At 39.6% G+C, this 23147-nt stretch overlaps 1 protein-coding gene across 2 annotated transcripts in view; it reads left to right on the plus strand.

Annotated features, from left to right (window-relative positions):
- Loxhd1 (lipoxygenase homology PLAT domains 1) overlaps positions 1–23147 on the plus strand; it is a 165234-nt gene that overhangs the window by 27773 nt on the left and 114314 nt on the right. For both annotated transcript variants that reach the window (XM_063231735.1, XM_003474065.4), the window contains exons 5-8: positions 9265–9363; positions 16966–17114; positions 18733–18856; positions 21101–21351. In XM_063231735.1, coding sequence (XP_063087805.1) covers positions 9265–9363; positions 16966–17114; positions 18733–18856; positions 21101–21351 — 623 coding nt within the window. The remainder of the gene's footprint in view (positions 1–9264; positions 9364–16965; positions 17115–18732; positions 18857–21100; positions 21352–23147) is intronic.

Here is a 23147-nt window from a genome sequence, read left to right on the forward strand (position 1 = left end):
ATCAGTCAAAACAAGATTTGGAGAGCTACAGAGGGGTTCAAATCAGGTTAATAGGAAAACAAAAAAGTTACTATAATATATCCTGCTATTTTAAATTTATTTGTCTCTTAGTTAAAAAAATAAGAAAAAATAAATTAATTTTTTTTTAAAAAAAAGAAAGGGGAGATTGAAATAAAAGAGGACATAAAAACAGAACAACACAAGTCAGAACAGAACAACTTAAGCATCATAGTGTTTCACCACCAGATAACCTGATATAATAGTAGTTACCATAGTGTCTCTTTCCTTGAAATATTTGAGTATAACTTCGTATACTATAGAATCAAACACATCAAGACAGTGTGAAACCATTCAAGAGAATGAAAGTATTACAAGGTATTTAGTACCAGCTAACAGAAAACGAACAACGGTTTCTATATTATCTCTTTGCCTATAAAAAATTTTGTTTATATTATCACATATATTAAAATACAATAAGATACAACATGTTAAAACCAATGGAAACAGATGAACAATAGCTTGATGGGACTTCAAAACAAGATGATATTAAATCATCACTAGCTATTATGATGTCTTGTTTTCTTCAAAATAGCTATTCGTACTATCACAGACAATAAAATCGAACAACCCAGAATAAAACCATTCCAATTAATGAGTGAAAATATTATATGGCTTCAAACCAATATGATTGGGAATCATGATTACCACATAGGTTTACGTATTCTTAACATTTCTTACACTAGGTAAACTATTCGGTATTTATACATATGAGTTTGATTTATTTCACTTATGAGTATGGTCTCAAGCTGCACACATTTATTTATAAATATCTCAATGTGATCATTCTTTATAGCTGAGTAGTACTTCATTGTGTAAAAATACTACAACTTTTTTATCCATTCCTAAGTTGATGGACACTTAGGTTGTTTCCAAGATCTGGCTATTACAAATTGTGCTGCTATAAACATGGGTGCACATATATCACTGTGGTATGATGCTTTCAGTTCTTCTGGGAATATGCCTAGAAGTGGAATAGCTGGGTCAAATGGGGCTTCCAATAACCAGCTTTCTGAGAAATCTCCAGACTGACCTCCGCAATGGTTGCACCAGTGTTCACTCCCACCAACAGTGCAGGAGAGTTCCTTTTTCCCCACAGCCTCTCCAGCATTTGTTGTTGGTAGTTTTCTTGATCCTGGCCTTTCTTTCAGGATGGAATCTCAGTGTGGTTTTAATTTGCATTTCTCTAATGAGTAATGATGATGAACATTTTTTTCAAGTATTTATTTGCCATTTGTATTTCTTCATCTGAGAACTGTGTGTTCATCTCAGATGCCCATTTTTGGATTGGATCTTGAATTTTGGGGGTCTGATTTTTAAAAATTCTTTATATGTTTTAGACAGAAGTCCTAGAGGGGGCAAAGGAGGGACAGTTCACAAAGTTTTTTTCCCATTTTGTGGGTTTTCTTTTCACTATGCTGGAGATTTCTTTTGACGTGCAGGAACTTTTTAATAAGAGGTGATGCCAGTTATTGATTCTGGGAAGTATTTCTCATGCGGTTTGGGTCCTGTTCATGAATTCTCTACCTACTCCTATGTCTTCAAGGTTTTTACCCAATTTGTCTTCCAATAGATTTAGTGTTTCTGTTTTAATATTCAGATCTTTGATCCATTTAGATTTTATTTTAGTACATGGTGATAGGCATGGGTCTAGTTCTAGTTTTCGGCGTATGGAGAGCCAGTTTTTCCAATACCATTTATTAAAGAGACTGTCGTTCTTCCAATGAACCTGTTTGGCCCCTTTATCAAAGATAAGATGGTTGAGTGTATTTGTAGTTGTGGCTGTATCTTCTAATCTATCCCACTGATCTTCGGCTCTGTTTTGTTTCCAGTACCATGTTGATTTTACTACAGTTGCTTTATAGTATAACTTCAAGTCAGGGATTGTGATGCCTCCTGCCTTGCCTTTGCTGCTTAGAACTGTCTTTGCTATTCTAGGTCTCTTCTCACTCCAGATGAATTTTAGGAGTGATTTCTCTGGATCTATGAGGTATGCTGATGGTATTTTTATCGGGATTGCATTGAATCCGTATAACAGTTTTGGGAGAATGGCCATTTTTACAATATTTATCCTTCTATCTATGAGCAAGGGATGTCTTTCCATTTTCTGAGATCATCTTCAATTTCATTTTTCAGTGTATTATAATTTTCCTTATATAGGTCTTTCACTTCTTTCATGAGAGTAATTTCTAAATATTTCATTTTTTGGTTGCTAGTGTGAAGAGTGTGGCTTCTCTTATTTCTTTCTCTGTGATTTTCTTGTTAGTGTAGAGGAATGCTATTGATTTTTGAGTATTGATTTTTGTATCCAGCCACATTGCTGAATTTATTTATTATATCTAGGAGTCTTTCAATGGCACTTTGGGGGTCTTCTATGTAGAGTATCATGTCATGTCCTCAGCAGGGCTGCTCCCTCCTCTAGGCAGTGGCAGTAGTGCTGGTGCTCTCCAGGTTGACAGAAGGTTGCAGGCAAGGCCGGAGCAGGTTCCCACAGCTTGGCCCAGTTCCTTCCTTCAGGCGGGGCAGCTGACATGTGCCCTCTGGGTGAAACAGGGCCGTCAGCAAGGCTGGAGCGGGGTCCAGTGGCTCAGTCCAGCTCACTCCTCCAGGCGGGCAGCTGTGGTGTGCATCCGGGTTCGAGTAGATGGAGAGCAGAGTGTTTTTTCTTGATTACTGCCTATAAACAACTACTAATGACTAAGTAACATTTTAATGTCACTATGACCAGGCTTAATGATGTCAAACTCAGGGCCTATGTCTGAACACATGTTACTGCCAAATGAGAACTACAGTCACTAAGAGTTTGGGAGTGGGGCACTGTGGGCTTGTGAAATGTGTACTTTTGAGAGTGTGGGGTGTGAGCTACACCTGGAAGACAGGCGCAAGCTTGGCAGACAGTCTTTGTGTTCAGATTCCATGAAGTCCAAATCTGGGCCTCGCCCTTTTTAACTGTGTGAACTTGTTCAAGTCCCTTAACGTCCTGATTCTGTTGCCATTTTGTCCAGTGGTGGCCATAGTAGCTACAGGGTCCATTATTGTGAGGGTTAAATGAGGTGCTAGACATGACTCTCCTAGGAAGTGCTCAGGAAGTATAATTGGAGGCTCGTATTATTTTGATACTTGAGTGTGTCTGAAGGACAGGGTCTGCAAGGTTGGAGTACTCTAGGGGAAGCAAAAAATTCTAGTCCTGTTTTCTAGGAAGTGAGCAAAGTTGAATAAAGAGAGGATTTTGAGTTGTTCAAGGGGAAAGCTGAGGAAGATAGCCTGGGTCTCAGTCAAGGGTCTTGCCTGTGGGCCCAGGAGTCGGAAGTGCATTCCAAAGCAGCTGGAAAGCTAGTGAGGAGATAATGGGAGGGTGGGTCGGGCCCACTGGAGTGGGGAGATACTGGCGCTGCACTGGAGGGTCTGTGTGAGGGGTCTACAGAGTGGGCTACAGAGGGGGCAAAGGAGACTGTTAGTCAGCTTTTCATCACTGTGAACAAATACTTGAGAAAAACAACCTAAAGGTGGAAAGATTTATTTTGGCTCATAGTTTCCAAAGTTTCCGTCCATTCTCACTTGGCTCTGATGCTTGTATGCCCGTGGCAGAGCATGTTGGAGGGAACTGTTTACCTCATGGCAGCCAGGAAGCAGGGAGAGATTTTTAAAAAGCCAGAAAGGAATGGGCCAGGGACCAGAGAGGCTTTCCAGGGTCACATCCCCACCATTCACTCCCTTCAACCAGCTCCCCCTTTTGTTTCCATCACCTTTTAATAATGCCACCCCGTTGCGTTGCGGTCTTATCAGTGGAATGACTTGCTCAGGAATGTAGTGCCCTCCAGGTACAATCAATCAATCTAGGCCCCACCTCCAAGCACTGCTGTACTCTGGGGAACATTTTGTGTCTTTAAGTCGTAACACAGACCTCGTGAAGGCTGGTTGGTAGGAGGGAGGCTTTAGTCTGTAGGCCTGGTGCAGCTCTGTGGTCTGTAGGTGACCCAGCCCTGCCCCACTTGCCCACCCCAAGTGCCTCACTTGTGCAGGCTTGAGTAGGGCAGCCTCCCCTGCGGCTGGGAGAGAACATTCTTCCTTCTCCCCCAGCTCCAGGGCAGCCCAGCTGGGTTGCTCTCCCTCTCCGTGTTCATCGCCTCCCACGCACCGCCTGTGCGATCTCGCTTCTAGCGCCTTGGCTCTCCGCGAGCGGAAGTGAGGGGTGTCGGGTGTGAGCCATTGCAGATTCACCGGCGGCTAGGGTAAAATCGGGCCTGGTCGGCCTCCTGCCAACCCCCTCGCCAGCCTTCAGCTGCCAAAATGACTAAGGCTCTGTCCCATTTACATAGGATCTGGGGATGGGTGAAAGGCAGGGTAAGACACTTCATCCAGTGGTTCATTCATGATTCTTTGCTTCCCAAGAAGCTGGGTCCACGTGCATGTCCCCAAAGCTCACTTTGTGTTGGGAGTGGGGTGCTCCCTTCCAGGGACCTCAGGGGCTCAGCTAGGGCAAACACATGGTTTCTACATCCCAAGCACAGCTCTGCCATGTGAAGCACGCCAGGACCTGGGGGTCTTTCCACCTCATCCCTGCGTCCCTGGCTGCCCAGGGCGGCTCTCTGGGATGAGTTCTGTCGCTACTGCGGGCTGACTGTTCCAGACACTCAGAGGAGGCTGCGGGGGCGGCTGGCGCACCAGGCACAGGCAGGCGTCTCGGGCCTGCCAGCGCCTGCCTTTTCTGGAAGCCCACGCAGGCAGCTTCCCTTGGTGTCAGGGACACATTTCCTGTTTAAAGAGAGCAACCTGTGCCTCTGCCGTAGGCTTGCTGAGCAAAGGCAGGACAAGACTGGTTTTGAGTGTCCTCTGATCAGGGCAAGAAGTATAGATACCCCTTGATGTAGTTTCAGAGGCAGGATAACCATCTTTAGGCTGCAGCCAGCTCCACCGGCTCAGTACTCGGCCCAGTTCAGTGTGGCTTTGAAAGGCGTGATGTGATTAGCTTAATCCCTGGGGTGTAGCTCTCACTGTGTATTGTGCAGAGCAAGGCTCAAATTAATTTGATTTTTCTAAGCTTACACTGATCTTTAATGGAAGAATGTTACTGCCATCCAGGAGGGTTGCTGGGCTCAGATGTAAAAGCTGGCACTGCACAATTGTGGCTATGTAAGAAGACGCCACTTCACACCAGAAGGTGTAGATTATTGCAACTGTTATCCAACAGATGGCAGTAAAGTGTCTTGAGGAGGGGATTCTTTTTTCTAATTCACACAAAGGTCCTGTATGGGCTAATGGTAGCTCTGATAGAATGCCAAAGAGAAATCAGTTCTAGGGGAAATTTTATAATATACCAAATGAGTCAATCACTAGGCAACTCTAGAGCTGGTCTGGGTGACGGTTGCTACAATCTATCACGAGGCTGTGTATCGCCCATGCTTGCTTACTTTTCCTTGGTAGGTACCGCTTCTTAGCCCTCTTTGAACTTGACCTTCATTTCTCATCTCTGTTCCTTGCTCACTGTCAGTCAGACTATGAACTAAAGACGATGGCCAAGGTGGCAGGATTGGTGCTGTCATCTGTCTTCACCTTTGGGAAGCCCCAGACCAGGTCCTTTTATTTATTAGAATCTGGGGACCTTGAGGCTTGCCTTGGCCACTCAACCCTGTAGAGGGGGAAAGCTAGACCTGCATATCCATGCTGCAAAAGATATGCTCCATCTTTTGCAGTATGGAGGAAGGAAACTGGTCACCCATCTGCAGAGTAGTCACTGATCAGGATGTATGTGGTTCCCTGTAGCAAGCAGCAGACTGCCTTGCTCCAGGCAGCTCCGTCCTCATTCTAGGCCCCCCAGAACAGAGCTTCCCACAGCTCCTGCCAGGAAAGACACACAGAACACTGTTGGGAAGCACATGGCCCAGGCCAAGAAGTGACAAACGGTGATCTGTGGGCCAAACTTAGCTTTCCACCTGCTTTGTGTGGACTACAAGTTACAAGTGGACTTCACATTTTTTAAATAATTGAAACAAAAAGGAGGATATTTGGTAAAACATAAGAATTCTAAAATTTAAATATCAGTGTCCATAAATAGTTTTATTGGGCCATAGTTGCATTCATTTGTTCACATAGTACTACCTACAGTTGCTTTGTGCTACACCAGTAGGGCTGAATCTTTGAGACATGACCAAGTTATCCATAAATCCCCAATTAGTTCCTATCTGGCATTTTATAGAACAAGTTTGCTGACCTCTGGCCGTGGGCCTGGAGGCCACAGAGTTTCCTGGGAAGAGCTCTGTATTCAAAGACAATAGACATGGCTAAGAGCCCTTCTTATATTGTTACAGTTTGTATCCCTAGCAACTCACCTGAGCTCGAGTTTCCTTATCTTTAAGTACAAAGTCAGCAGCACTGAGCCCTATATCATGTGGCCAAATGACTTCAAGAATAGGGAGATGGTTTGTAAACTTCAAGCACCTATATGAATGTTTAGTAACCTTTGCCTTAGAAGATGGCTCAACCATGGCATTTTTGGAGATGAAAAGTGGCTTTTCCCACCCAGGGAAGCCTTATAGTCCTTTTTGTTTTTCATTATTTCTTTCTCCATTTCCATATTTATCCTTGCCTTTGGGCAGTGTGGTGGATTGATAACTGGTAGTCAATTTGTAATACCAGCTGAACTGAAGCAGCGTGGTACTGAGCATGGATGACCCACCTGAGGACTGTTGCCAAGATAAGGAGAACTGGAGAGGAAGAGTTAAGCACTGCAAGTTCTCCATGGTGTTGTTGGTTCTCCATGTGTTGTCATTGGCTCTCCTGGAGGAGCTTGTCAAGATTCTTTCCTGATATGAACTTGGCTGTTCTCATCATCAGAGGAGCTCAGTACACTGTTTTGCTCAGAAAGGCTGTGGTTCACTTTGGAGAAGCTCTAGATTTTACCACTTCCTGGCTTGAGTGGGGAAGATGGTATGCTGTTCAATCTCCAGGTTGTCATACTGGCCTCCTGATAGGGACTTAGCTGTTTTCATCGGAGGAACTTGGGACCTCATCATTGCTGAGGATGGCTGTGGTACTTTTTGCGGGAGCTCTGGTCTTTACTTTGAAGAACCCTCAGCCTTCTGGCACAGATCATTCCTCCCACTGGCACAGACTAACTTCCACTGCTGACCTTTGAGCCTTCACAACACAGATCCGTGAAACAGACTTGCATGAGTCATTGTCGTGGGCTCTATGCCTATATTGGACTCATGGAGGGCATTGTTATGGACTCTAGGTCTTCAGCTAAACTCTGCAGGAAATTGCCATGGGATTCAGGACCTCAGCTAGATTCTCTACATCTTTCGTGTGTAGACAGATTTCAAGTACTTTCTTTGTATTTGGGTGACCATTATAAATAATCTATAAATTAAGCATCCTGTATTATAATCCTTGTAATCCCTGGCTACTACATGCAGGTTTTTTCAGGATGGCCTGTCCTGTCCCCTCCCCTGGGATAAGTTCCATTTGCCAGCCCCAGTTCGTATGTGAACTTTTTGTCCCCTTACCAGTCTACAGATCTGAGTAGTAGGAGCAACATACAGAACACTATATGTGACCACATCTGCATTCACTGAAATTCAAGTGACAGGAAATGGGGATGGGGCAGGTTGGGAAAGTCTCTCAAGTTGCCTCATGTGGAAGGAAGACTCCATGCATTGCACTGAGTTTGCTAACAGTGAGAAAGTATTATGCTTTTATGTAGCCACATTCTTTGGTTCACACATTCACTTAATCATTATCTAGGGCTGGTCCTGGGCTTGGGGCCATTTTTTGGAAGTTGGTAACTTAATGTGGGGTTCCATTTCAGGAGGGAATTTGGGTGAAAAAAGGAAGTGGAAAAACTTTAAAAATCCTCATTGTCTAAACATGAGCCTTTTAAAGAACAGTTTTGTAGAGTGTGCCTGTCCACCTATATTACAGCTCTTGTCCCCTCCTCTGTTTGGTTAGTGGTGACCTAACACACAAGGAACCCGCTGTCCATACACCCAGCCATATAGGAATGCAGGACCACATCTTACCATCGAAAGTTCCACAGAGGCCAGAAGCCCATCTTTCCTTCTTCCTACCACACTTTGTACACTTGACTTCCTGATGTCTACCTCAGCCAGAAAGTTCTTCCCACCCCAACTCTGGTTTCTGCTCCCTGAACTTTGCCTGGCATCCAGATTTCCTCACTGTGGCTTGACGCTTTGCTTCTCTGAATTTTCCCATGATATAGATGTTGTATGTTTCCAAAGTTCTATGTAGGCTCTTGAGTCCCAAGACTCACTTGTAATGACTGAGGGCAGCTTCTTTGCCCTCTGAGATGGTTTTTGATAGCTGGGATTCCTCCTCAGCCAGAGAATCTGCCCTTCCTGGTCAAATGCTATGTAATTGCAAACTATAAAGGAGTCTTCCATTCCCATGTTCTCTCACAGCATTTTCTCTACAGTGCCCCTTCATGTGGCTGTATACTAAGGGCAATGCACACAGTAACTGCTTAGGTATCTCTAGAATGCCCAGTCACACAAACCTAGGTTTTGTCTTTATTTCCTAAAGCAGGCTTAAGATGGGAAGACCTGGACAAAATTTATCATGTTGTCAAGTTTACATTGAACTCCACCTCTGCAGAGGCCATTGTTAAGTCTGAGGTGTTTGAGGATTATAAAGAATTAGTTTCTGTTCAATGGATGGTGCAAAGACCCAGGAAGAAGATACAGGTCTTTAAAAGTTGCTGATTCCTAAGCATGTGTTTGCTAACCACTTTAGTCTGCACCATTTATAACCTTAACAAATCACATATGAATTTGATTTTCATTTGCAGATCAGTTTCCTCAGTGAATTTCTGCACTGTGGTGCAGCACAGGAAATGAATTAGAGAAAGCAAAGGAAAAGTGAAGAGCTCAGCCAAAGGCATTTTGATATTTTAGGGGAGCTATGATGGTAGGGTGGTTCAGGGTGGGCCCCTGCATCTGGGCAGACTCATGTATCCCCAGGTAAAAACAAAAGGTTTCCACTGCCTCTCACTTCTGTATGTATTACGTACGGCTTAGAAGTGACCGCTTAAAACCAATGTTGAGCGACTTGTTTCTTGCTTTGTTTTCAATGGTAATGATGGCTCATGCCTTGCAGAGAGGGAAAGGGAATGGTGTAGTAGCTACTTTGGGCCTTTGTTCTTCTCTCCTTAGGACCCTAAAGAGCCAAGGGCTTTCCCCTTCTTATTCACAGGTAACAAGTATGAAATCAAGGTGTATACCGGCGATGTACTGGGTGCAGGGACAGATGCTGATGTCTTCATCAATATCTTTGGTGAATATGGAGACACAGGTAATGAGAAATCTTTTCTTCACAAACCATGCCCAGCACTGTATCTTTGATGAACTAGCTCCCGCAATCCCATAAGAAGAAGAAAGTTTATTCCACCTTTGGCATTCTCTGTGGAGCTTCTCTCTTTTCATAAAGTTGTGTGTGTGTGTGTGTGTGTGTGTGTGTGTGTGTGTGTGTGTGTGTGTGTGGTGTGTTTTTTCAGAATAAAGGATGTCTAGTTTATGGGTTGATTAAAATTGCTCTGTATCCTAGACTATTAAAAAAAACCCACCATATTCCACATCTGCAGGGAATTCTTTCTTACTATCTTTATCTCTATAAGCTCTTTGCCTCTCTGAATTATGCTTTAAATTGTGGTTGACTGTGTCTGATTCAGTGCAGTGGTTGGAGGAAGACCAGAACGAAGCAAAGAAATAGAATTACACTTGATCTCACAAATGAAGCAGAAACTGAACCCAACATGGCTGCAGGTGGAAGTTCAGATCAGTAGGACTGAGACAGGTGGTTCTCTACTGCTTCAGCCAATTTAATTAAATAATACAGGAGTCAGAAAAGCAATAAGACCTGTGGATTTAGGATGTAATATATTAAAGAATTTAAAATGTATTGCTGAGCTTGTAAGGAATGAAAAAAAAAGAGAACTCTGAGTGCCAAAAATGAAGAAAGATCTCAAAACCAGAGTGTTAGCTATCAGTTGGTGCTGTGGCCCTTGGAAGGAGGGAGCTTTCATGCTCATCTTTGTAGAAGATGGGTTTTTATGCCTATTTGGATCAGGATATTAAACCTTGGCCCTGCATGAGGCAAGAGATTTGAAATTAGAACTGCAAAGAAAGCTGAAAGCCCTGAAGTTTCATAGCAAAATCTTCAGATAAAAAAAATACCGAGGAAAAATTCACCACCAGTGCCGTAAGCTTATCGCTGCAAGTTCTCTAAATTTAAAAAATTGTGAGAAATTGATACTTTACGCATATATCTCATTTATACCTGAAGTCTGATTTTTATAAAGTCTGATTTGAAAGTATCTTTCTCCAACTACAGAATATGGATTCCATGGCAGTAACAAATACTCTTGAGGACTTGGCAGAAGCTTAAGTGAGGCTACATGAAATCTCCACAGATAAAATATTGGAGAAAAATTTATTTTTTGAAACTACAAAACAAAAGGACACAATTCATCAGGACTAAGCATTGGTCAACACAACAAACAATAAGATTAAATCCTTAGGAATTCCATATAATGGAATAATAAGAGAAAGCCTGTAACTTCAGTTGCTTAAATCTATCAAATATATGAAAGAAGGAATTGAAGAAAATAAGGCTCAAATTTAAAAATATAATTCAACAGTAATACATGAAATGATAAGTAGTTATTAAAGATAAATGAGCAGTGGTTGAATTAAGCAACACAGAAGTAGCTGAATGCTAGATGCATGGTGGTGAAATCAAAAGCAAAAAGAAAATAAGATCTTGGGAAAAAAGCAGATTTAACAGATTATCTTTTGTAAAAACCAATTAGATTGATAGCAAATTACTATAACGACAAATAAAGCTCATAGTTCCATATAGCAAAATCTTTAATGTTCTTCAAAAGAATATAAATCAGCCTGTTATTCTACACCAGCTATGTTTTCACTCTAGAATGAGAGAAAACTTAACAAATTCCTAGAACCAACAAAAAGAAATAGTTTACCATTGTTAGACCTATGCCCAAACATCCATTGAAGGATATTCTTTTCAAAAGGGGGGGGGGAATTGTTCATAGAAAAAAGAAATGAGATGCAAGAAACAAAGGTGAATAGAAATTGGTAAAATATATAACAAATCTAAGCAAGAATTGACTGTATAAAACATATTAATGAGTAACTAACATAAGTAAGACAGAAAATACACCCCCATACTTAATTAAAATCAATAATATATGAAAAGTAAAGCAAATTATGAGAGTGAAAACATAGTAAGGTTGTTGTCCACAGACTATCTCTGTACTTCCAGAAGAATAAATGATTCAGTATAGACATTAATAAGTCAGGATTAATAAGTCACATATGAATATTAAAATTATAAAAGCAACCACTAAAAATAAAAGTAGTAAACCTATCAAATGGTAGGATGGATAAAAGGTAGCAAAGAATTGATCCAATAGAAAGATACGAGGAAAATAAAGCAAAGAACAGCAATGGCTAAAAACACAAAGTTAAGATAAATGTATCTATCGAAAACTATAAAAATAATAAAAGAACTACTAATGAAGTAATATTGCAGTCTACGTAAAAGACCTGAATTAACCCTAAATTAATTAATTAATTAATTAATACAGAAAATAATTTTGTAATTAAATTGTACATAATTTTTAATAAGAAACTTGATGTATTAAAATATAAAGAAATCTAGAGCCTTAAGAACAATAATATAGTTTTCTGTAACTAAAACTACAATTAAAAATATTTATGTGTATAATAATACATCATATTAGAAAACAATACATTTATTAGCATAAAAAGAAATTTGAAACCATAGAGGAAAATTCTAACTCAGCATCATTTAGCTAAACCACATATAATTCAGAATAGTTATACAAAATATATATGGTAAGCAAAATATGAGACAAAATTTATATAAATACAAATTGCAAAAAAATTCAATTTTAACATTTTAAAGGTAACATAACTTCAAGAGCAGTAAAAATATCCAAGGCAACAATATATCAGGAAAAATTAACAGGCAGAAACTAGTTGCATTATCTACCAATTTCCTGTACAACTAGAAAGTAGTCATACATAATTAATTCAAAGACCTGAAATTTTTAATTCCCAAATTTTTAATTTCCCAAGTTAACAAATATGTTGAGGAACAACTTTGTATCATAAAAAAAATCATTATAGTCAAAAAATATAAAAAGTACCAATAATTATAACAAACATATTAAAGTTAGAAAATACACATTGTCAGGTTAGATGAGAAGAATGAAATATGCAGCTTAAATATATGAATAGAAGGTTTGACAATATATAGAATGGAATAAAATATATTAGGAAAATATCCACATCAAGAAAGAAGAGGCTAATGTATGTTCATATTTGCCAAACTTTAAGGCAAGTCCCTTTGTTAGAAATAACCGTGTTAGATGGTGACAAAAGGAATAATGGCAAAAAAGAATAATACAATAATTATGAACTTAACAACATAGTCCCCAAATACAGGAAATCTTAAATAACAAAATTCTTGGAGTAACTTGATGAATATTGTATATAATTACAGTGAGAGATTTTATTAGAACAGCCTCCATAGTTGAGAAGTCAAATGAATAAAAATTTAGTATAAGCATATTTACCTAGTTAATAAGCTTGATCTGATGGAAGCATGTACATTACTGCATCCAGGTGGAAGAGAGTACAGTATATACTCTTTCCAAGCACCTAATAACCACTTGTAAAACCACAAAACAAATCTTAATCAACTTAAATGAGTTAATTACATAGAGGACAACATTCTTTGATCATAAGGTGGTAAAACTGAAAACTGTCCAATCTTGTAACATCTTTAGAAAGTTAAAAGCACATTTTTGAGTAATCAATCAAGGAAGAAATGATAGTGTGATTAATATGATAGAATGTTATGTCATCATCATCATTTGTAACAATTTATTGATGGAAACTGACAGGCAACAGCAATAGCAAGTGTGCAAATCTCTGGTCGCTGTCACATTCTAGTTCATCCCTGAAGGATTCTTTTTTTGTGTGTTGGGAATCAATCTCAGAGCCTTACACTTGCTTGGCAAGGCACTGTGCTGCTGAGTGTCCCCAGTCCCCATCCCTAAGGATCTTGCAGGGCAGGTTCCAGACATTGGAGAGAATTTACCATGGGGCTGTGCAGTTGTTAAACTGCACTGTTGAAGGTTTAGCCTCTTTCCTGGAATATTATATTTCAGCAGAAACATAACACTGGGGAATCTTGGCCTCCATTCATGTTTTCTATGTTAGAATTCATACTTGGGGAGCGCCAATCTCCCCAACCCCAAGCATGGTTAAAAAAAAGACTGGAGTCTGAACTTTGTGACTGTCACTATGTGATGTGGTCTGATCTTTCATCTCAGCATCCTAGTGTGACTGATTGTCTTAAGGGCTTAATTTAGACAGTTTCCAAGGAGATCAGTAATCATTAAAGAGATTACAGCAAGCAATTAAAATTCACCCAAGACATCAGACCCAGAAGTTTAAGCAAAATATACCAAATATTTTAAAAATAGTTGATTTCTGTCTCATACAGTTGTTTCAAAAAATTGGGAAAGAGGTAATTGAAACAGTTCATTTTATGAGGTTTGATACTTAAGTTGGGAAGTTACATTGAAAAAGAAATGTACATTTTAGCCTCATTTATGAACACAGAACCAAAAATCCTAAATAAAATGTTAGTATACTACATTTATAAGCAAATATATACACAAATAACAAATGACTTCTAATGTTTATTACAGAAATTTCATGATAATTTAACATTAGTGAATCTATTCATTTAACTTATGTCAGTAACAGATAAATGAAAAAATAGAATTATCTCAGAAATAGTCTAGCTGCTCATTACTTCTATTTATCACAATACTGAAAGCTACAAAGCCAGGAAAGAGAAATAAAAGGTAAGATCATCTTAAAATGAAGGAGAAAACTTCCATTTTTATAAAAAATGATCATCCACCAAACCCAACAGAATTTGTACACCATTAAAACCAATGAGAGATTTTAACAAAGGTGCTAGTTATAAGATTAATGTACAAAAATTAATAGAGCCAGAAATTAAAACATTTAATTATAAATATACTCTATACTATAACAATTATATAGTGCCTCAAATAGCTATATAAAAGAACTTTCAGGGAAAAGGATAAATTGTATCAAAGGACATGCAAGAATACATAAAAATAAATGGAGAAATACATTCATGGATGAAAAAGACCCTTCATTAAGATATCAAAATTTCCCAGGTTTTTCTACAAATGAATGCAGTTTCAGTTAGATTCTTTAAAGACAATACTTCACTGTTTAGCTGCTATTAAAATTTTCATATAACCATGATGGGCCTAATATTGCCAATATAATTTTGAATAATGAAAAATTGAACAATATTAATAAGATGGGGATATTTACCCTGTTAGATATGACATTACTGGTCTCTAATAAATAAAGCCATGTAATGTTGATAGAAGGTGAAACAAAATAGACCAGTAGAATAGAATTTAGAAACACATATAGAAATGGTATTATAAATTAGACACAAAAGATGAGATGTTTAGTTAATGGTGTTTGAATAATTGTCTAACCATTTGGGAAAAAATAAAATTAGATCCTTACCTTTTACTTTGCACAAAAATAACTGCCAGATGGGCTAAAGAGTTAAATGTGAAAAAGCAAAATTGTAAACTTTTTAGAAGAAATTTTAAGAGAATGTCTTTTATCTTAATTTAGGTGTAGCGTTTCTTTGGTTATAGTCTTTTTTGGGGGAAAGACTTGGAAATGAAACCAGGTCTTGGACTGAGCTATAGCCTCAGCTTTTAAAAAAATTTTTAATTTAAAAAATATTTTTAATCTCACTAGGTTGCTTAGTTTAGCCTCAAATGTTCAGTCTTCCTGTGACAGCTTCAGGATAGTGTTTCTTAAGCAAGTCACCAAAAGCACAAACAACAAAGGAAAATAGAGAATAAAATTCACTAAAATAAGAAAAATATTTGTACAATTAAAATACATCATAGACTAATGAAAGGCAATAAAAATGAAATAAAAGAGATAGAAAAGGAAAAATTATAAAAGAATATATATTCAGTGATATATATATATATATATATATATATATATATAAAACCATATGGATATATTCTCTCTCTCTCTCTCTCTCTCTCTCTCTCTCTCTTGATCTCTCTCCAAATAAACCAGGGAAACACAAGTTAAAGCCATAAAGAGATATCATTCTGCAGACACTGAATGAATGTTCTGCACACGCTGAATAAAAATTAGCAAGTACTGTTAATAATTATGGGCAGTGGGCATCCTTATGCTCACCTGGTAGAAATCAATGTAGGACATTGCTCTCACTTTGGAGGGCAGTTTTGACACACTTCACACACTGAAGATGTGCACACTCCAGGGCCCATCAACTCTGCTTACAGCTGTCGGCTCAGAGCAGCTCTTATGAATGTGCAGCAGGAAAAGGTACAAAAGAATTCATTTTCATGCTATTTGCAAGGGCAAAATGCAACAGCCTAAATGCCCAATGATAGACAGTGCTTTCTTTACTTGAAGACTATGATATGGCAGTTGGATGAATTTACTAAAGTTACTGGCATTGACAGGAAAATCTCAAAAGAATAATATTAATGTGGAAAAAAGCAACTTGTACAAAGGTTTGTGGTAATGATAAAGCGAACAATAAAACAACCCCAGCATCACTGCCATGGTGTCTGCCATGCTCCAGGGGCACCCCCAGTGATTCCTGTGCACTTCATGGCAAACTTAGAAGCAGGCACTGTTAACATAATTATTGTGCAGATGAGGAACCAGAGGTAGTGATATATGCGCTCTGATGTTATCTAGGTGAAATTCTGAAACAGTGCCAGATACAGTGCAAGGTACTGTATCTTCCTTATGGATCACATATATGAAAACTAAAATCCATGGCAAAGGTATGGACCAAGTTGAAGATAGTATTTATTTTGGGATAAGAGTAGGATGGAGATCTTAGGTGTATCTGTCATGATTTATTTCCCTGAAAAAAGAGGAAGGTCTCAAGAAGCAACTGGATAAAATGTTAACACCTATTATACCTCTTACATCTGGATGATGGGTACATGAAGGCCTGACATTGTTTTCTATTATTTTCTGTGTTTTAACTGTCACAATGTAAAATTTAAAAACAATTGAAAGAATCAAAAAATTAGTGCTTAGATGAGGTTGGGAGGATGAACCTGATTTTTACATACATAATCATGGAGACATGATGATGAAAAATTGAAGAGAGAAAGGATAGATTAAGAATCCAAACCTTTGTGCTTGTTATCCATGTGACTTTTGGCAAGTTATTTAACTTTTCTAAGTTTCTTCAGTTTCTTCATTTGCAAGACTGAGTTAATAGTATCTCCTTCTTGGATTGTGTTGAAAAATAAGTAAAAAAATTTTGTTAAACAACCAGCAGCAGCTGACAATAGTTATCAGCACTGTTTTCCAGAAAAGAAGCTCTAAGGAAATCTGTAACTGTGTCAGGGTCCCAGCCGCACCACTATGCCAACGACTGTGGTCATTTTCCTGATTCAGGACAAACAGCAATCAAAAGCAAGACCAGCTTTTGAGATAAGGGAACAAAATAGCTTTACTGAAATGAGGACTCTACATTAAGGAAGAAATCAGAAGCCCAACTATGGGACTTGGGCACCGACCACAGGCGAGGCTAACCTCAGCCTTGCCAGGAGCTGGGGGCACGTAAGGAGCCCTTAGATCTCAGCAAGAAGCTGCTCTTGACTTTGCAAGAGCTCTTTCCGTGGGTGGACCATTAAGGTTTCGAGTTGATTCTTTCTTCTCTTCTGGTCTTTTTGTGACTTTTTTGCATCTATGTGAACAGGGGAGCGTAGGCTGGAAAATGAAAAGGACAACTTTGAAAAGGGAGCTGAAGACAAGTTCATGTTGGATGCCCCAGATTTGGGGCAGCTGATCAAGATCAATGTGGGCCACAACAACAAAGGAGGGTCTGCTGGTTGGTTCCTGTCAAAGGTGGGTTCGGTTGCTTGTCTGTGGCTCCTGGGGTCTGAGAGCAGGATTTCTGGCTCTTCAGAAACATATCCCAGTCTACCACCTCTTCCAGGTCTGTCTGCCTCCTCTCTGCTGTCTAAATCCCCTGGCCAGCCGTGGTGCCCTCCTAATGGCCTCTGAGACATCACCCTTGTTAAGACCTTCCTAGAAAGCCCAGTTCTTTTTTCCTGACCCAACCAGGGCCTTGACACCTCTCAATGCTCCATCCTGAAGCTTTCTCTGATTCTGGCTCCCCAAATGCTCTGTCACTGTCTCTCTGTTTATCTGTCTCTCTGTCTCTCTCTGTCTCTCTCCCTGTTTGTGTGTGTGCACACTCACTCACCATTCCCTTCCCATGCAGATCAGACAGCTGCTCAATTGGGTTATGTAAAATTGGTGGAAGTTATTCCCATATTGAGGAGGGAGGTCTGTTAAATCACAGCTGGCTCTTGATATTGAGCTAAACCCATTGATTCCAAGACAGATAACGTATGTTCATGCAGATGCTTTGAGTTTGTTCTGAGAAAAAGTGAGGGCTTTGTGGCCCAGGATCATTTGGTGGTATTTGGGAGCCATCTGGGAAGAACATGGAGGAAATGACCCCTGTTTGACAGCTTCATTTTTCCTTTTCTTTTTTTGGGGACATTTTACCTTCTTGGCTTGTGATGGTATGTCCCTGCCACCACATAGTATAGTGGGCTCCACCATGGACAGGCCCCCCCTACTCTGGCATCAGTCTCACCTGCAGGGACTCACTTATCACTCAATTTCCTTCTCATATCTCAGAAGGCCAGCTCTGCTCATGGGCTTGTCAGTAGGGAGAAAATATTCCTCCAGAAAATAATGGCTCTTACCTTTAATAAGTCATTGTATATGTACACACAGACACACACAGGCACACACACAAACACCAAACTGTGTGTTTCTAACATTCATTATGAAGAGTGCTTCTATCTTTTCCAGTATTATCTTACATTATTTTACACCTGGATCTCCTTGGCACATTATGAGAGTCTTGCCTCCCCAGTTACTTGGTGCATTCTAGAAGATGCATTCACTCTCTTCTAGCAAGTTCACCTGGGAGACCCCTTGGGAAGCTGCACTGATGGCCAGTTTTACTTGCTTCAGTGTTAGTGGCCACTGTTTTTAGACCTGATCACCAGGTCCTATAATTCTCTCTGCCTGATTTGGGAGATGCAATTCCCCTTGTGTGGACTCTGTTTTTTATTAATAAGATCAGAAGCCCAATTTTCAGTAGGTGAGGAAAATGATCTCCTTTTCCCAGTTTACAAATCCTGGCTTTCCCAGGATCACATGGCACACTCTGCCACTATCCTTGGTCCAATTTGCACAAATTCTGTGCAGCAATGAAAGGAACTGCAGCTTTGGAACTCAAGTATACAGTAAGTGCCAGTAATCCTGGCATAGCTTTCGAGGCTTTCCTGGCAACAGCTGTGTCCTGTGATCAGCTGTCCTTGGCCCATGAGGGGATGAGAGTGTATTCTTAGAGTACACACAAGTGATTGGAGGGGCTGAATAGATGTCCAGGTGCACCCTTGTTGACACTTAATCATATTCCTTTCTTTCTTCTCCTTCCTAGATTGTCATTGAAGACATTGGGAACAAAAGGAAATATGACTTCCCCCTGAACCGCTGGCTGGCCTTGGATGAAGATGATGGAAAAATCCAAAGGGATATCTTAGTGGGTGGAGCTGAGACCACAGGTAGTGTGGAGACAGAGAGGCCCCAGTGGGTAATGCTATATTTTCTGTCTGAGGGTCAGTGTCCATTCTGTGGGTATAGAGGCCTGTAATCAAGGAGAATCCAGGACAGTCTGCAGACAGCATCTTTCCTGCTCCTGAAAATGAACTGTTTCCTATAGCCAGAACTCTACTGATGCCAGAGGAGCTGAGGTGAGAACCCAGAATGGACACTACCTTACCAGCCCAGAGGAAATCACCCATAGGAGAAAGCCAGAATTTGAACATGTAGGGTATGGATATATAAAGGTGTGGATTTACCTTTAACTCCCTAATTTCATGTACTTTCTCTATTTCAGACCCTCTCTTGGGACTTGGACCACTTATTTCCCTTCAATTCTCACTACACTATAATGTAGGAATTACATATCCCCCACCTCACAGGTAAAAAAACCCTGAGGCACACAGAAGTTAAAAAATGCTATCCAAGCTCATACAGCTGGTAAATGACATGTCCAGCATTTGGTATGCCCCTAAATTACCTCCATGAATCCCAGAGAAGTGTGACTGAGGTGATCATGGGTGGTAGAAGGGGAAATCCACATTGTGCATGGATTTGTGCAGAATGTACTCTACTGAGAAAACTCCAAGGCTTCCTTCTGCAGACAGACAGAGTCTAAGTTCTGTAGTGTTATATATAAATTGACCCATAACTTGGCTCCAGTTTATCCTATCAGCAAACTATTCCAACACTCTTTCTTAACACTTCCATTGCCCCTCCACCTCCCCCAACTGCATCTGCAAAAGCTTTTGCTCTTTCCCCTGCTTACACACTCTTCTCCTCCGTTGCATTCCTACACCTTTCCTCTCTCCCAGGCCCTCCCTTTGTCTCTTTTTGTCCTTGGAACTTACTTTCTGTGCAGCCTGTAATGTCATTTCTCTTTTTTCTGCTTCTCAATTTCTTTTTCCAGTTACTTCCTCATTTCTCCCTTATTTTGTTCCGTGCACCCCAGGCAGGCCTTTGCTTCTGCTGTTTAGGACAGTCAAAGCTCCTCTGGTATAGCAGGTTCCATCCTCAAGCTTGTGGAACCTTGGTCCACCCGTTCTTTGTAAAGAGGCACAAGTCATTGCAAAAAAAAATTTACAGCTTAAAAACACCCACTAGAATAGGTTTACTATGATCCACAACTGTATTACAGTTACATGTCTCCCACTGATGAAGGAAGAAATGACAGTAGCTGGGAATTGCTTGTAAGCCAAAGAATAGAGGACTATCTGGTGTGAGAACACCATCTGTGCATGTGCCTTAGAAAAATAAATTTTGAGGCCCACTTTTGTAGAGCAGTAGCCTTTTCTTTTTATCTTCCTGTGCTCCCAAAGACCTGGCATCTAGTAAGCAGTCAGTAAATGTTTGTTGAACAAAAGAAGGTATAAATGTATGAAAGAAAAATGCATCTCTGCGATTGGTGTCCCAAAAACATTTGGGATTTTTATTTCTCTGGGATCATGACATGAGGGTATGGGTTAGGTAGAATGACAAGGTCTAAAATGCCAGCTGCCCTAGACCCCAGGGCAAATACATGAATTCAGGGCAGAACTTAACAGTATTTCCCGTCTGAGTGTTTCCTTTTGGTGTTTCTTCTTATTCTGCTCCATTTAGGAGTTTAACTCTTCTTACTGGCTTTTCCCCAGGATTTCATGTCCTCACAATACCTCCTGCCCTCCCCCAAACCAGCCTAGTTTCCCTCCCTCATTCCTCTCACATGCACAATCAGGCAGCAAGGAAGGACAGGAGTGCCCTCTATCAACTTAAGTTTTTAAGTTATCAGCAAGCTAAATGAATTGTATAACACTGCATATAAATCTCCATGAATGGATTTGACTATCATAATTAGATTAGACATAACAGAATTCATCTGGCAGCTATTAATAATGTACACATGGTAATTAATATTAATAAAAGGAACTATTCTTAGCCAGCCCAAGTTCTTTCTCCTCTTTGTCAGCTTCCTGTAATCAGACTGGCAGACTCCTGCAATAATAGATGCAGTTTATTCTCAAACTAACAGACACTGACATACAAACTTTGAACGGATGAAATGAGGTCGTGAGGGGCTTTGGATGTGGTCTGATGTGGAGAAGGACATGAGGGGAAAGAAGATGGATATTTTGAAGATGAGGGTCCAGGGGGTGCTCTACCCATGAAAGGGACAAAGATTACTGTAATGCAGCTCACACTGAACTCTTTTCTCCCCATTTCCTCACCAGCTATTACTTATATTGTCACTGTCTTCACTGGGGATATGCGAGGAGCTGGGACCAAATCCAAAATCTACTTGGTTATGTATGGAGCCAGAGGGAAGAAAAACAGTGGAAAGATCTTCTTGGAGGGTGGTGTGTTTGACCGAGGCCGCACAGACATCTTTCACATCGAGCTGGCAGTGCTCCTCAGCCCTCTGAGTCGAGTCTCCATTGGACATGGAAACGTGGGTGTCAACAGAGGCTGGTACTGCGAGAAGGTAAGAGCGGCTTAGCACCAGCCTGCCCTGACTCAACCCCTGTTTAACCTGTGCAAACTCTAACCTGACTCCTGCTGTCCGCTTCCTCTGGCCAGCTGCAGGGCACAGGATAATCCCTTTCCTTGTCCACTGTGGGCACTATGGGTGGTAGCACATCCACGCCCCTGTCCTGTAGATGGCCAGGAATGGGGTCTTTCTTCAAACCTGGGTAGGTTATTAATTACTAGCAGTTTTTACTCAGCATTATGTATTACAGATTCACCCAAATGATAGCACTATTGTGTTACATTACTCAGTAATGCCTGCTTTTCTCTTGTTGAAACGTATTCCACCGTATGAATCAGTTATAATCTATCTGCTTATCGTGGAGGGCTATTTGAGGTTGTTTCTTAATTTTTACCCCTATGAACAATGCTGCCATGAAATTCTTGTGCCTATGTGCAAGGGGTTCATAGCATAGAAGTTCTAGGTCACAGGACAAGTGACTTTTCAGCTTTGCAATAAAGTTTTTTTTCCAAAATATTCGAGAGTGTTTTTCAAAATGGTTGCACCATCTTGTCAGCCATGTGTAAGAGACATGTTGGAATTTGTAATCTTTACCTTGAGGTTGCAAACTGATCTAAATGTGGCTTAAATTTTGTTTTTCTGAATACTGCTAAGGTTGAACATCTTTTTATTTCTTCTTTGGGCATTCATGCTTTTATGTAAAATGCCTGTTTATATCTTTCTCTCATTTTTCTATTGTCTGATATATTGTTGAATTTATTTTTGGAAGTTATTTAATTAATATAGAAATTAAACCTTATTGGTAGTATACATTCAAATATTTTCTTGTGATTTGCTTATAATATTCTCGGAGGAAGAGATTTAATCTAGAAGTTACCTAGTTTGTCAATCTTTTCCATTATGTTTAATGCTTTTTGTATTGTCAGAAGAAATATAGTTACTCTAAAGTTATAAATTACTTTCTTGTACCTTCTATGGCAAAGATTTTTACTTTTCCATTTACATTTTTACTGAGAATTTCTTTTTGATAGGAATCAAATTTTATTTTTTTCCATGTGGCTATTCAAATATTCCAACAACATTTATTAAAGGGCTTTTAAAAGTTGAGTAAAGAATCATTGGAAATTGTTAAAAAGTAGATTGCTTAGCACCAACCTATACTTACTGAATCCAATTTTCAGGGAATCTTTATATTAAACAGGTGCTAGATATTTCTAAGATCAAGGAAGTTTGGGGAACCCTGATTTCCAGAAGAGTAACTCTTGCCTCTGTCCTGAAAATATACTGCCTTTGTACTTTCTGGTCCATACCATTTTTTGATTTAGTTTATTTCTGCACTAATACAACACTTACCATTTTCATTTGAAATCTTCATACTAAGCTTTCATTTCTGCTAGGGGAAATTGACCCACCATAATCTTGGTTGAGAATGTGTTCACTATACATGACTATTTACCCCTCCATGAAAAATTTAGAATTTTCTTACCAAACCCATGAAAAAATGTGCTGAATAGTGTTCAATTGCATCAACGGATCCACTTGGTGAACTGACATTTTTAATGTATCAGTGTTCTTTATTGCTGAACATAGTACACTTCTTACAATTTCTATCTTCTTTAATGTTTTTAAATTCTAGTTTTAATATTTAAATTTACAATATTTAATTTAAAATATGGAATACATGTTTTTCTTCATAAAAGATATATTCAAAAAGACCATGGAACTTTTTTGCTGTTATAATTGGTATCTATATAAGCATACTTCCTAAATATTTACCGCTGATGTAGACA

This window comes from Cavia porcellus, unplaced genomic scaffold (assembly GCF_034190915.1).
Source record: "Cavia porcellus strain 051 isolate PalLab524CR breed Dunkin Hartley unplaced genomic scaffold, mCavPor4.1 scaffold_20, whole genome shotgun sequence".
Lineage (NCBI taxonomy): Eukaryota > Metazoa > Chordata > Mammalia > Rodentia > Caviidae > Cavia > Cavia porcellus.